General features: G+C 37.4%; 1 protein-coding gene across 3 annotated transcripts in view; it reads left to right on the top strand.

Moving 5' to 3' along the window:
- The window catches only part of LUZP2 (leucine zipper protein 2), a 415,984-nt gene that overhangs the window by 291,107 nt on the left and 108,461 nt on the right, over positions 1–16,416 (top strand). For all 3 annotated transcript variants that reach the window (XM_067038081.1, XM_059068958.2, XM_067038082.1), the window contains exons 6-7: positions 1,523–1,585; positions 13,661–13,723. In XM_067038081.1, coding sequence (XP_066894182.1) covers positions 1,523–1,585; positions 13,661–13,723 — 126 coding nt within the window. The remainder of the gene's footprint in view (positions 1–1,522; positions 1,586–13,660; positions 13,724–16,416) is intronic.

Here is a 16,416-nt window from a genome sequence, read left to right as displayed (position 1 = left end):
TACATCCCCATAACCCCTCCCTCTTGAGCCTCCCTCCCACCCTCCCTATCCCACCCCTCTAAGTCTTGCAAAGCACCGATCTCCCTGTGCTATGCTGCTGCTTCCCATTAGCTAACTATTTTACATTTGGTAGTGCATATATGTTGATGCTACTCTCACTTCGCCCCAGCTTCCCACTCCCCTCTGTGTCCTCAAGTCCATTCTCTATGTCTATGTCTTTACTCCTGTCCTGCCACTAGGTTCATCAGTAACAGTGCAGTAAGTCAGAAAGAGATAAACAAATACCATATGCTAACGCATGTATGTGGAACCTAAAAAAAAAATTTAAAAGGTACTGATGAAGAAGTCTTAAATTTGATGTATTCATTGATACAGTTATTCATTCACGCTGCATAAATTTAGTTCAATTTGCTTATGATGCTCATCAAATTGACTCTCTTTAGAGCCATTATATATGAGATGTACTTTCCATTACATTGTTTGCTTCTGTAGAGACAGTACAAAGTCTAAATCCTGTGGGTTTTACAAAGTTTTCTGCTCTCCTTTAGCCTGCCTGTCTAAAAGAAGAGTAGGTACTCAGTTATGGGGCAAAGAAAAGCCTGAGTGTAATGAGGGAGATATAATTGACTCACTGTACGGATTTAGATTCAGATGGCTAACACTTTGCTTCCATTTCTAAAGTAACATTCTTTCTATGAAAGAATGCTTCTATGTCAAGTCCAGCAGATAGAGTACACTTTTGAGGCCTGGAAGAAGAAATAGTATCTGAGCATCAAGAAGCACTTTGAGTGCAATGCACAGGTGTCAGGAATATAAGTGGACTCTTAAAACCATAACATTTAAAGGAAATTCAGACCCTAGAGTGTCTGTGACTATATTAGACTAGATTCCAAGGTGACCAGCATCCAGATGATGGTAGAAATAAATGTTTGCTGTTTAGAAGCGTGCTTTAAGAAACTAGTAACAGGGCTTCCCTGGTGGCGCAGTGGTTGAGAGTCCGCCTGCCGATGCAGGAGACACGGGTTCGTGCCCTGGTCCGGGAAGATCCCACATGCCGCGGAGCGACTGAGCCCGTGAGCCATGGCCGCTAGGCCTGCGAGTCCGGAGCCTGTGCTCCGCAACGGGAGAGGCCACAACAGTGAGAGGCCCGCATACCGCAAAAAAAAAAAAAAAAAAAAAAAAAAAAAAAAAAAAAGAAACTAGTAACAGTTACAAATTTGAAACTAAAATTATCTTATAAGACAACATACATAAATATAATAAAACAGAGTTAAATGTAAGAGCAAAGAAAGTTCCATATTTTCTAATAAATGTGTTAATGCTAATATGTCAGATTTTTTATTGAATAAAAGAAACATTCTTTTACATTACAGATTCTACTCAATTTATTGCAAATCCACTACATCTCATATCATGAAGGACTTATCTGTGAACAAAACATAGAGAAATGCTGCTGACATATTTAAGGAAATTTTTAATATTTTATAACTTCTTAGCAATAAAACTATGTTTCTTTCTTCAGAATAAAAGCTTGAAACACAAACTCTTGTCAGGAAACAAGCTATGTGGAATACATGCAGAAGAGGTAAGTTTTCCCTTCTTATAGTTTCAACTGAATAGAAACAATATTAGAGCCAAATTTTTTTGTTAAACCCAGACATCTGGTGACTTTCCCCCCCCAAAAAAAACATAAATGCAGGGCTTCCCTGGTGGTGCAGTGGTTGAGAGTCCGCCTGCCGATGCAGGAGACACGGGTTCGTGCCCTGGTCCGGGAAGATCCCACATGCCGCGGAGCAACTAAGCCCGTGAGCCATGGCCGCTAGGCCTGCGCGTCCGGAGCCTGTGCTCCGCAACGGGAGAGGCCACAATAATGAGAGGCCCGCATACCGCAAAAAAAAAAAAAAAAAAAAAAAACATAAATGCAAACATTGGAATAAGAAAATAAAAACACATTTTAAACTTCTAGGTATTTTTGGATGTTTTAACAGTTCATCTCCAAAATGAAAAAGAAAAATTTTAAGACAGTTACGTGTTACTTTCCTAAATGATATTCTGGATTCCTTCCTTAACTGGATTATCAGGATCTCCTCACTAGCAAACATCTGTTAGTCCATGAAATTTTCACTTTTGGTACCTTCTATGTGATGTCTACACAGTTTTGCAGTGACAATTGAGTGTCAAAATGAGGATCTAGGACTGACCATAAAACTTAAGAAACAAATAGAGTCATTGGTTCTATTTGCTGGACAAGAATATTATCTCATACATTTCTTAGGGGAAAAAAAAGTCATTCTGTTTAGTCCAGGTTTAATTAAAATCAATTTTTTGTCCTCTTGATCTTCCAAATCAATCTGTACTTTATTTAATGTTGTAGAAATATAGCTCATAGTCAGCAATTCTTAGTAATAGTAAAGACATAGTAGAAATAGTGCCATAGTAAGTGATTCTTTATACCTCAAGGAGGGGAGACAGCGGTCAATGTATTAGCTGGAGCCTCAAAGAAGCATACACAAAGGAAAGATTAGTCGTGCAAATATTTTTTATTGGAAAAGCCTGTGAATGATAAGAAACAGGCATGTTAGCCTTCATACCTCAATAAAGACCTGATGCCTGTCAAGGAAGGGGAAAGGAAAGAGGTTGAGGTAGAACAAGAACAGTGTCTTACACAAGTTTACCCCTTTTCCCATAGCAGACTAGAAGCAAGGTACAGTGCTGGTGAACTACTTCTACCATCTCCTTATTATGGAGCCGCCTCTCATTCAAAAAGCCTTTTCCTGTTATTATCACCTTCCAGCAGGAGGGAAAGGGAAGATTACCCGGTGACTCACAGGCATTGCTCTCTAGGAGTTTATCTAGGAAGTAATGGCACCTATGTCATTGTATCCTATTTGCCAGAACTAGGTCACATGCCTAGCTAAGTTGTAGGGAGGCAGGAAAAGGTCATTTAGGTTGGTGGCCATGTGCTCATCCAGAATTTATTTGTTTGTTTGTTTCTGTTAAAGAAGGTGATGATACTTGCTTGGTGGACATATAAAAGTCATGATTATGAGTGCTGGAGTTAGAGTCAACATGCAATATAATAATCCATTTATAATGTCTTTATAATAATATACATGAAATGAATAGAACTTTTTAATACATGGAAACTGTTGATGCCCCATAAATGAATAATCAAACTGAATGGCATATAGATATGAGCCTGTGCAGTGTTTGTTATTTTTTTCATTGTATTTTTCTATTTGGATATAAATAAACTCTTTATATTGTTGATATTTGCTAGGTTTCTAGAAATATTGCATACGTAGCATGCAGTTTCTGAATATTACTTGTAAGAGCGTTAGCAAGTGGATATGAGTTTTGAATAAGGACCATGTGGATTGAAGCTGTATTCTGAGATGGTTGACATGTTCCCAGGTCCCCACAGGACCCATGTACAGGAAAAAGAGGTGTCTCCTAGGAGAAGGTGTCTATGGTGTTTAGAAACAAACAGAAGAATGAAAAAACAAACAACAGCAACAACCCGGGGCTACCTATATTTTTTATCCCCTTAATTCAAGAAACATTCATATTTCTTTCTCATCTCAATTCCTCAGGGACATATTATTTCTGCATTCTTATTTATGAATTCCTAGATGTTTCATAGATCAGTAATGTATAACGTTAAAATAAATTGGAATATGTTCATTATGATTTATTCATTTGCTCTATTTCCTTATTTATTTATTTCAACTTCTTGATTAAATAGGACAATGCAGTTGGCTCCTGACAGGAATATCTGTGAAAAACTGTGTTTCGAATGTTTGAACCTCTCAGGGGTGTATCATTTACAACACTTTCAAGAGTCTACTCTAATTGATGATGATTCCAGCGTTAGAAGATAATTTAGTAATTATAACACCATCATAACACAGTCCCCCACTTTGCAAAATCCACTACCTTGCATGGTTGGAAACATTTTGAAAGTAATAAGAAACTGAATCACAGTTGCAGTTTATTCACTGGAAAACTCATAAACATTCCATGTAGGCTTGGAAAAGTACAGTATTTTAAACATGTGAGAGGGCTTTACTTATCAAAGTGGAGTTTTGTAGCAGTACAGTTTACTAAACTATAATAATCCCATGAGGATCCTGTAGTTTATTAGGTACTATAGCCAGCTACTTTTATTTATTTATTTATTTAACACCTTTACTGGAATATAACTGCTTTACAATGGTGTGTTGGTTTCTGCTTTATAACAAAGTGAATCAGTTATACATATACATATGTCCCCATACATCTTCCCTCTTGCATCTCCCTCCCTCCTATGCTCCCTATCCCACCCCTCTAGGTGGTCACAAAGCACTGAGCTGGTCTCCCTGTGCTATGCTGCTGCTTCCCACTAGCTATCTATTTTACATTTGGTAGTGTATATATGTCCATGCCACTCTCTCACTTTGTCCCAGCTTACCCTTCCCCCTCCCCTTGTCCTCAAGTCTATTCTCTATGTCTGCATCTTTATTCCTGTCCTGCCCCTAGATTCTTCATGACCTTTTTTTTTTTTTTTTTGATTCTATATATATGTGTTAGCATACGGTATTTGTTTTTCTCTTTCTAACTTACTTCACTCTGTATGACAGACTCGAGGTCTATCCACCTCACTACAAATGACTCAGTTTAATTTCTTTCTATGGCTGAGTAATATTCCAGTGTATATATGTGCCACATCTTCTTTATCCTTCATCTGTTGATGGACACTTAGGTTGCTTCCATGTCCTGGCTATTGTAAATAGAACTGCAATGAACATTGTGGTACCTGATTCTTTTTGAATTATGGTTTGCTCAGGGTATATGCCCAGTAGTGGGATTGCTGGGTCGTATGGTAGTTCTATTTTTAGTTTTTTAAGGAACCTCCATACTGTTCTCCATAGTGGCTGTATCCATTTACATTCCCACCAACAGTGCAAGAGGGTTCCCTGTTCTCCACACCCTCTCCAATGTTTATTGTTTGTAAATTTTTTGATGATGGCCATTCTGACTGGTGTGAGGTGATATCTCATTGTAGTTTTGACTTGCATTTCTCTAATGATTAATGATGTTGAGCATTCTTTCATGTGTTTGTTGGCAATCTGTATATCTTCTTTGGAGAAATGTCTATGTAGGTATTCTGCCATTTTTGGCTTGGGTTGTTTCTTTTTTTGATATTGAGCTGCATGAGCTGCTTGTAAATTTTGGAGATTAGTCCTTTGTTAGTTGCTTCATTTGCAAATATTTTCTCCCATTCTGAGGGTTGTCTTTTCATCTTGTTTATGGTTTCCTTTGCTGTGCGAAAGCTTTTAAGTTTCATTAGGTTCCATTTGTTTATTTTTGTTTTTATTTCCATTTCTCTAGGAGGTGGGTCAAAAATGATCTTGCTGTGATGTATGTCATAGAGTGTTCTGCCTATGTTTTCCTCTAAGAGTTTGATAGTGTCTGGCCTTTCATTTAGGTCTTTAATCCATTTTGAGTTTATTTTTGTGTATGGTGTTAGGGAGTGTTTTAATTTCATTCCTTTATATGTAGCTGTCCAGTTTTCCCAGCACCACTTATTGAAGAGGCTGTCTTTTCTCCACTGCATATTCTTGCCTCCTTTATCAAAGATAAGGTGACCATATGTGCCTGTGTTTATCTCTGGGCTTTCTACCCTGTTCCATTGATCTATATTTCTGTTTTTGTGCCAGTACCATACTGTCTTGATTACTGTAGCTTTGTAGTATAGTCTGTAGTCAGGGAGCCTGATTCTTCCAGCTCCGTTTTTCTTTCTCAAGATTGCTTTGGCTATTCGGGGTCTTTTGTGTTTCCATACAAAGTATGAAATTTTTGTTCTAGTTCTGTGAAAAATGCCAGTGGTAGTTTGATAGGGATTGCATTGAATCTGTAAATTGCTTTGGGTAGTAGAGTCATTTTCACAATGTTGACTCTTCCAATCCAAGAACATGGTATATCTGTCCATCTATTTGTATCACCTTTAATTTCTTTCATCACTGTCATAATTTTCTGCATACAGGTCTTTTGTCTCCTTAGGTAGGTTTATTCCTAGATATTTTATTCTTTTTGTTGCAATGGTAAATGGTAATGTTTCCTTTATTTCTATTTCAGATTGCATCCCATAGGTTTTCGGTCATCATGTTTTCATTGTCATTTGTTTCTAAGTATTTTTTGATTTTCTCTTTGATTTCTTCAGTGATCTCTTGGTTATTTAGTAACATATAGCCCCCATGTGTTTGTATTTTTTACAGATTTTTTTCATGTAATTGATATCTAGTCTGATACCGTTGTGGCTGGAAAAGATACTTGGTACAATTCCAATTTTCTTAAATTTACCAAGGCTTGATTTGTGACCCAAGATATCTTTCCTGGAGAATGTTCCATGAGCACTTTTGAAGAATGTGTATTCTATTATTTTTGGATGGAATGTCCTATAAATATCAATTAAGTCCATCTTGTTTAATGTATCATTTAAAGCTTGTGTTTCCTTATTTATTTTTATTCAGGATGATCTGTCCATTGGTAAAAGTGGGGTGTTAAAGTCCCCTACTATGATTGTGTTACTGTCAATTTCCCCTTTTATGGCTGTTAGTATGTGCCTTATGTTTTAAGGTGCTCCTATGTTGGATGCATAAATATTTACAATTGTTATATCTTCTTCTATGGATGGATCCCTTGATCATTATGTAGTGTGCTTCTTTGTCTCTTGTAATAGACTTTGTTTTAAAGTCTATTTTGTCTGATATGAGAATTACTACTCCAGCTTTCTTTTGATTTCCATTTGCATGGAATATCTTTTTCTATCCCCTCACTTTCAGTCTGTATGTGTCCCTAGGTCTAAAGTGGGTCTCTTGTAGACAGCATATATATGGGTCTTGTTTTTGTATCCATTCAGCCAGTCTATGTCTTTTGTTTGGAGCATTTAATCCATTTACATTTAAGGTAGTTATTGATATGTGTATTCCTATTACCATTTTCTTAATTGTTCTGGGTTTGTTATTGTGGGTCTTTTCCTTGTCTTGTGTTTCCTGCCTAGAGAAGTTCCTTTAGCATTTGTTGTAAAGCTGGTTTTGTAGTGCTGAATTCTCTTAGCTTTTGCTTGTCTGTAAAGATTTTAATTTTTCCGTCAAATCTGAATGAGATCTTTGCTGGGTAGAGTAATCTTGGTTGTAGGTTTTTCTCCTTCATCCCTTTAAATATGTCACTCCCTTCTGGCATGCAGTTTCTGCTGAAAAATCAGCTGTTAACCTTATGGGGATTCCCTTTTGTGTTATTTGTTGTTTTTTTCCTTGCTGCTTTTAATACTTTTTCTTGGTATTTAATTTTTGATAGTTTGATTAATATGTGTCTTGGCATGTTTTCCTTGGATTTATCCTGTATGGAACTCTCTGTGCTTCCTGGATTAATTAACTATTTCCTTTTCCATATTAGGGAAGTTTTCAACTATACTCTCTTCATACACTTTCTCAGTCCCTTTCTCTTTCTCTTCTTCTGCGTCCCTTATATTTTGAATGTTCATGTGTATAATGTTGTCCCAGGTGTCTCTGAGACTGTCCTTAATTCTTTTCATTATTTTTACCTTTATTCTGCTCTGTGGTAGTTTTTTCCACTACTTTATCTTCCAGGTCACTTATCCATTCTTCTGCCTCAGTTATTCTGCTATTGATCCCTTCTAGTGAATTTTAAATTTCATTTATTGTGTTGTTCATCATTGTTTGTTTGGTCTTTAGTTCTTCTAGATCCTTGTTAAACTTTTTTTTGTATTTTCTCCATTCTATTTCCAAGATTTTGGATCATCTTTAGTATCATTATTCTGAATTCTTTTTCAGGTAGACTGCCTATTTCCTCTTCATTTGTTGGGTCTCATGGGTTTTTGCCTTGCTCCTTCATCTGCTGTGTGTTTCTCTGTCTTCTCATTTTGCTTAACTTACTGTGTTTGGGGGTCTTCTTTTCACAGGCTGCAGTTTCGTAGTTCCCATTGTTTTTGGTGTCTGTCCCCAGTGGCTAAGGTTGGTTCAGTGGGTTGTGTAGGCTTCCTGGTGGAGGGGACTAGTGCCTGTGTTCTGGTGGATGAGGCTGCATCTTTTCTTTCTGGTGGTCAGGTCCACGTCTGGTGGTGTGTTTTGGGGTGTCTGTGCCCTTATTATTATTTTAGGCAGCCTCTCTGCTAATGGATGGGGTTGTGTTCCTGTCTTGCTAGTTGTTTGGCATAGGGTGTCCAGCAGTGTAGCTTGCTTGTCGTTGATTGGAGCTAGGTCTTGGCATTGAGATGGAGATCTCTGGGAGATTTTCACCATTTGATATTACATGGAGCTGGGAGGTCTCTTGTGGACCAGTGTCCTGAACTTAGCTCTCCCACCTTGGAGGCACAGCCCTGATGCCTGGCTGGAGCACCAAGAGCCTATCATCCACATGCTCAGAATAAAAGGGAGAAAAAAAAGGGAGAAAGAAAGAACATAAAATAAAATAAAATAAAGTAAAATAAAATAAAATTATTAAAATAAAAAATAATTATTGAAAAAAAATTTTAAAGTAATAAGCAAAAATGAAAGAAGAGAGCAACCAAAGCAAAAAACAAATCCACCACTGATAATAAGTGCTAAAAACTATACTAAACAAAACAAAACAAAACAAAAAAAACAGACAGACATAACCCTAGGACAAATGGTAAAAGCAAAGCTATACAGACAAAATCACACACAGAAGCATACACATACACTCCCAAAAAGAGAAAAAGAGAAAACTATATATATATCGTTGCTCCCAAAGTCCACCTCCTCAGTTTGGGATGATTCATTGTCTATTCAGGTATTCCACAAATGCAGGTTACATCAAGTTGATTGTGGAGATATAATCTGCTGCTCCTGAGGCTGCTGGGAGAAATTTCCCTTTCTCTTTTTTGTTCGCACAGCTCCCGGGGTTCAGGTTTGGATTTGGCCCCACCTCTGTGTGTAGGTCGCCTGAGGGCATCTGTTCTTCGCTCAAGACAGAACGGGGTTAAAGGAGCAGCTGATTCGGGGGCTCTGGCTCTCTCAGGCCGAGGGGAGGGAGGGGTACAGATGCGAGGTGAGCCTGCGGCGGCAGATGCTAGCTTGATGTTGCACCATCCTGAAGCGCGCCAGTTATTCTCCCAGGGAAGTTGTCCTTGGATCACGGGACCCTGGCAGTGGTGGGCTGCACAGGCTCCCGGGATGGAGAGGTGTGGATAGTGACCTGTGCTCGCACACAAGACTCTTGGTGTGGCAGCAGCAGCCTTAGCGTCTCATGCTCGTCTCTGGGGTCCACGCTGATAGCCGCGGCTCAGGCCCGTCTCTGGAGCTCCTTTAAGAGGTGCTCTGAATCCCCTCTCCTCACGCACCAGGAAACTAAGAGGGAAGAAAAAGTCTCTTGCCTCTTCGGCAGGTGCAGACTTTTTCTTGGACTCCCTCCTGGCTACCCGTGGTGCACTAACCCCCTTCAGGCTGTGTTCACGCAGCCAACCCCAGTCCTCTCCCTGGGATCTGACCTCCGAAGCCCGAACCTCAGCTCCCAGCCCCCACCTGCCCCAATGGGGGAGCAGACAAGCCTCTCGGGCTGGTGAGTGCTGGTCGGCACCGATCCTCTGTGTGGAAATCTCTCCGCTTTGCCCGCCGCACTCCTGTTGCTGTGCTCTCCTCCATGTCTCCGAAGCTCCCCCCATCCGCCATCTGCAGTCTCCACCTGCAAAGGGGCTTCCTAGTGTGTGGAAACCTTTCCTCCTTCACAGCTCCCTCCCACTGGTGCAGGTCCCGTCCCTATTCTTTTGTCTCTGTTTTTTCATTTTTCTTTTGCCCTACCCAAGTATGTGGGGAGTTTCTTGCCTTTTGGGAGGTCTGAGGTCTGCCAGTGTTCAGTAGGTGTTTTATAGGAGCACTTCCACGTGTAGATGTATTTCTGATGTATTTGTGGGGAAGAAGGTGATCTCCGCATCTTACTCTTCCACCATCTTGAAGCTCCTCCTCTATTTTTTGTTTTTTAAATAGATTTTATTTTTTTAGGGAAGCTTTAGTTTCACATCAAAGTTGAGCAGAAAGTTCGGAGAGCTCCCAGGTACTCCCTGCCCCCACACAGCCCCCCCATTAGCAACATCCTCCACCAGAGCAGTAAATCTGCTATAATCGATGAAACTGCATTGACACATCACTATCACCCAGAGTCCTTAGTTGAGTTTAGGTTTCATTCTTAGTTGTTTACATTCTGTAGAGTTTGACAAACTTATAACATATAACCACCCTTACAGTATCATATAGAATAGTTTCACTGACTTGTTCTGTGTTTTAAGAAGCCCTCCAGGTGATTCTCGTGCACATTAAAGTCTGGCAACCATTTCATTACAGGATAGATTTTTTTTTTTTTTTTTTTTTTTGGTGGTACGCAGGCCTCTCACTGTCGTGGCCTCTCCCATTGTGGAGCACAGGGTCTGGACGCGCAGGCCTAGCGGCCATGGCTCACAGGCCCAGCCGCTCCGTGGCATGTGGGATCTTCCCAGACCGGGACACAAACCCGTGACCCCTGCATCGGCAGGCGTATTCTCAACCACTGCACCACCAGGGAAGCCCAGGATAGAATTTTTTAATGCTAAGTTCAAAAAATAGCCAAAAATTAAGACTGTATTAAATCCTACATCTAAACTGAAGGTGTACTTGATTTATCCTACTCTCCTCTTTTGTTTTTTATTGAGGTATAGTTGATTTCCAATATTATATTAGTTTCAGGTGTGCAACGTAGGGATTCAATATTTTTATAGATTATACTCCATTTAAAATTATTACAAAATAATGGCTATATTTGCCTGTTCTGTACAATATATCCTTGTTGCTTATTTATTTTCTGCATGGTAATTGGTACCTCTTAATCCCATACACCTGTCTTGCCCTTCCCTACCTCCTCCTCCCCATTGGTAACCGCTAGTTTGTTCTCTATATCTATGAATCTGTTTCTGTTTTTTTATTTAGATTTATTTGTTTTGTTTTTTAGATTCCACATATGAGTGATAACATAGAGTATTTGTCTTACTCTGTCTGACTTATTTCACTAAGCAAAATACCCTCTAGGTCCATCCACCATATTGCAAATGGCAAAATTTAATTCTTTTTTATGGCCAAATAATGTTTCATTGTATGTATTTATACCACATTCTTTTTATCCATTCATCTGTTGATGGACACTTAAGTTGCTTCAATATCTTGGCTATTGAAGTAATGCTGCTATGAACATTGGAGTACATGTATCTTTTTGAATTAGTATTTTTATTTTCTTCAAATATATACCCAACAGTGGGATTGCTGGGTCATATCGTAGTTCTGTTTTTAGTTGTTTGAGTAAGCACCACATTGTTTTCCACAGTAGCTGCACCAACTTAAAATACCAGCAACAGTGTGCTAGGGTTCTCTTTTCTCCACATCCTTGCCAACATTTGTTATTTGTAGACTTTTTGATGATGGACATTCGGACAGGTGTGAGGTGATATCTCTGGTTTTGATTTGCATGTCCTTGATGATTAGCAGTGTTGAGCATCTTTTCATGTGCCTGTTGGCCATCTGCATTTCCTCTTTGGAAAAGGGTCTATTCAGTTCTTCTGCCCTTTTCAAAAAAATTTTTTATTGGAGTATAGTTGCTTTACAATGTTGTGTTATTTTCTGCTCTATAGCAAAGTGAATCAGTTATACACATATCCCTGCTTTTTTAGATTTCCTTCCCATTAGGTCACCACAGAGCATTGAGTAGAGTTCCCTGTGCTATACAGTAGGTTCTCATTAGTCTTCTGCCCATTTTTTAACAAGGTGGTTGTTGTTGTTGTTTGATGTTGAGTTGTATGAGCTATTTGTATATGTTGGATATTAACCCCTTATCAGTCATATCATTCACAAATATCTTCTTCCATTCAATAGGTTGTCTTATCGTTTTGTGGATGGTTTCCTTTTCTGTGCAAAAGCTTTTAAGTTTAATTAGGTCCCATTTGTTTATTTTTGGTATTGTTTCCTTTGCTTTAGAAGATGGATCCAAAAAATTTTTGCAATGATTTATGTCCTGACTGTTTTGCTCTAGGAGTTTTATAGTATCCAGTCTTACATTTATGTCTTTAATCCATCGAGTTTACTTTTGTATATGGTGCTAGAGAATGTTCAATTCCATTTTTTACATGTAATTGTTATGGCCAGCAACTTTTAAAATTAAATTTTATTGAGATATAATTTACATAGAATTTTATTGAGATGTAATTTACATAAAATTCATCATATATGCTTTAATGGGTTTGATCAGTATTCAGGATAGAGGATATTTTCATCACCTCCAAAGTTCCCACTTGATATTTTATCATCTCTACCACCAATCCCCAGTCCACGTCAACTACTAACCTGATTTATGTCCCTAGTCTTTTGTCTTTTCTAGAATATCATATATATGGTATTATACAAAATATAGCTTTTTGTTACTGGATTCTTTCACATAGTCTAATACATTTGAAATACATCTATATTGTTATGTTTCAGACTTAATTTATTTTAAAAAATGCCTAACTGTATTTTAGTATTTCATTTCATGGATGTACCATAATTTGTTTACTATTCATCAGTTAATGGACATGTGGGATATTTCCAGCTTTTGACTATTATGAATAAATATACTGTAAGCGTTTATGTATATATTATAATTTCTCTTAGGTAGACACCTAGAAAGAATTTCTGTATAATTTATATTTATAAGAAACTGCCAAACAGTTTCCCAAAATGACTAAACCATTTGGCATTCCCACTTAACTATTTTTTCAAATATCATTTTCATGTGACTATGATAATCTATTTGCATGTGCTCTTTTTATCCTACTGAAGAATTAGAACCTATAATCTTACATGTAGAAAGACAAATAATTGAGATCATAATGTTAGAATGTTTGAAATTGGGTCTGCTTTGGAAAAATAGGAATGCTAGATCAGCATCTGTGGCTCACCAGAACGTATTCCAAACAGTAGACAAACATGTCTCCTGGGAAAGATTTCTTTGTTATAAGCACTTTTATGTTTGTAATGGTCCTCTTAACAAATGCATTATTCTAAAGGGCAAACACTCTTCACCTTAGCATCTTAGCATTCTAGCTACTTCCCTCAGCTCATGTCACGTTTCCTTGCTACCTTCCCTTTGTACGTACGTCACATTTAAAGTTGGTTGTCAACTGAATCTTATGCATATTTAATCTTTAAAAAATTCATGTAATTGAAAATAAGCAGTGAAAACTGAGGCATACATATCCATAGATATATTTAGCATCTAAAGTTTAATTGTTGGATATGTTTAGGTGACTCAAATTCTGTGTGTGTTTGTTTTTTGGCATGGAGAGTGGAAGAGGCTGAAGAGAGGAACAATAAGTCACTTTAAAAAAATATTACCTTTTAAGCAATATGCTTCCTTTGAACAGGTTTTGGTTTATCTCTTCCTGCCTAGAATAGCTGGATGTCTGACTCCCAAAGCAAAGATTAAGCTTTTCTGTTTCACTTCCAAACGAGTTGAGCTCTTTTTTTCTTTGGTTGCAAAATTCATTCTTACACAGTTTAAAAGAATTTTAATCTTCAAGTTTGAAAATATAAATGAAATTAAGTCACTAATCCTTTTTTTTTTTTTTTTTTTTTTTTTACAGTCAAAAAAAATCCACGCCCAGCTGAAGGAGCTTCGTTATGGGAAGAAAGATTTATTGTTTAAGGTAAGCATCTTCCTCCCTACCCACTCCAACTGGCTAGCTCAATACCTAAACTATCTAAAATAACATTTAGCTTAAATTTAATTTCCAGATTTTCACAAGAATTAAAGTTGTATTTGACTGAATTGAAGGTGTTTTCATTTTATTGCCCACTTAATTAATGGAGATAAATACACATATGGTTTCCTAGGTACATTCTTCATCAAAGGCAGGCTTCATTCCAAAGTGTTTAAAGTCCCTTTTTAAGCTTCAATTACTTTAATTCAACATTGAGGAATGTCTTTCAGAATATTTACATTAAGGAGAGCATATAACTGAACAAGTTTCCACACGTGAGGTCCACTGGTGACTTACATTCTTGACTTCCAGAGATACCTATATAAATCTTCTTATTATAGTCTTCATGTTTAATCATGGTTGATTGATTTGGGTTATTGATACTTTATAAGACTATCAATGCCTATGTATAGGTAGACATCTATCACAAACTATGGTTATGGTTGACTGACTAATGGCCTCCCAAATATATCCACTTGCTAATCCCTGGAACCCGTGAATGTTATATTTTATGGCAAAGGAGAATTTGCAGAGGTGATTCAGTTAAGGAACTTGAGATGGGAAGATTATCCCAAGTTATCTAGTATAATCGCACAAGTTTTTAATAGGAGTATGACAGGACTGCCTAAGTAAAAAGAAGATTATGTAACCACGGAAGCTGGGGGAGGAAAGACAATGTAAAGGATTTTCCCCCTATAGCCTCCAGAAAAAACAGCCCTTTCAACACCTTGATTTTGTTCCATAAAATTCATTTCAAACTTCTGACTTTCAGAACAAAAAGAGAAAAAATTGTGTTGTTGTTTAAGCCACTTAGCTCATGGTAGTTTGTTATAATAGCAAGAAGAAACTGATAGAGATATTTCCTTTTATCTCTGTTGAGCAGAGGAGATAGAAGCAGGTGCCTTTAATTGTGCCATCTGCATTCCCAAATGTGGTAGAGTGATAGAGTGTTAGGCTCTTAGTAGTAGGAATAATTATTTGTTCAATAAATAAGTGCAAATTACTTTGTGGGTAATATCTATTTTTCAAAAATGTGTTCACCACAATGATCATCCCAATCTATGAGTATCAGGTTTGAAGTACAGAAAATTCTTCACATTATCTAATGGTTGGAAAATCCTTTAATTTTTCTGATTAAAACAGTAAGAAATGACTTTTCACTCTTCTCCGACACACTTATTTTTGGCTTAGAATCATGGGAAGGTGTTCCTGTTATGTAAACCAATATCTATTAAATCCTTATTCCATGCAAGTCATGAATCTGGGCACATTTTGCCATTTAGTCTTTCATAAATATGCTTCCTGCCATTCCTTTAACCTCATCTATAACAAGATATTCGCCAGCATACCAAGACAACTTTGAATTAATTCTCATTAATGCTTACTGACTCTCAACACTGCTCACTGCATGTGATAAATAGATAAGATAAAAGTATAAAATCCAAGATATTTGCCTGTGTACCTTCAATCTTTCATACTGAGACTCTTAAGCTCAGGGTATCTTAATTTTTACATTCAGCTTGGCCTTAACTTTTTGCAGTCATCAATAACAAATAATTGAAATTGGAAAAAAAAAAAAACCCAGTGTGTGTGTGTATTCACATTTGCAAAGAAATGTCTAGTTCTCTGATTTGGTTAACTTAATTAGATCAGGAATATAATAAGATAATTCCAAGCTCCCTAGAGCTGATAAGTTTTAGGTATTAGGCTGGGAGATTTATGTAAAAATAGAAGATCATATAAGGCTTTAAAAAAATTTTTTAACATCTTTATTTGAGTATAACTGTTTTACAATAGTGTGTTAGTTTCTCCTTTACAACAAAGTGAATCAGTTATACATATACATATGTTCCCATATCTCTTCCTTCTTGCGTCACCCTCCCTCCCACCCTCCCTATCCCACCCCTATAGGTGGTCACAAAGCACAGAGGTGAACTCCCTGTGCTATGCGGCAGCTTCCCACTAGCTATCTAATTTACATTTGGTAGTGTGTATATGTCCCTGCCACTCTCTCACTTCGTCACAGCTTACCCTCTCTCCTCCCCATATCCTCAAGTTCATGCTCTAGTAGGTCTGTGTTTTATTCCCGTCCTACCACTAATCTCTTCATGACATTTTTTTTCTTAGATTCCATATATATGTGTTAGCGTACGGTATTTGTTTTTCTCCTTCTGACTTACTTCACTCTGTATGACAGACTCCAGGTCTATCCACCTTCATTTCTCAAATTGAAGAGATATAGAAAGAAAAGTTGAGAGAAAAGAATGAGGAGATCCAATAATTTTCCATGATTTAATTCTTCGTTATATGACAGTTAAATATAGATTAGTAATTTATCAACTTTCAGAAATTACCAAAATCAAGATTTGTTGCAAATCTGTATTACTTGAAAAAATGAGACATTATTCATAAGCCTTGTTATTTTAGGCCACTTTGAGAAGAGCACTTTTATATAAAATCAAGTGAATTGTATATGGATAGACCATGAAGTTGCACAAATTAGGATGTCTTCCCATATTCTCTCCCCAAAACACTGTTTAATTTTTATTAACTCCAATAACAAGAGATCTAGAAGCATGGCAATTTTAGTGGCTAAATTAACTTATTCAGTAGCTAAACAATGTCAACAAGGACACAGA

The sequence above is a fragment of the Kogia breviceps genome, chromosome 7, assembly GCF_026419965.1.
Source record: "Kogia breviceps isolate mKogBre1 chromosome 7, mKogBre1 haplotype 1, whole genome shotgun sequence".
In the NCBI taxonomy this organism is placed as follows: Eukaryota; Metazoa; Chordata; class Mammalia; order Artiodactyla; family Physeteridae; genus Kogia; species Kogia breviceps.
The sequence above is the reverse complement of the archived record's forward strand: the minus strand, read 5'-3'. Positions and strand labels throughout refer to the sequence as shown.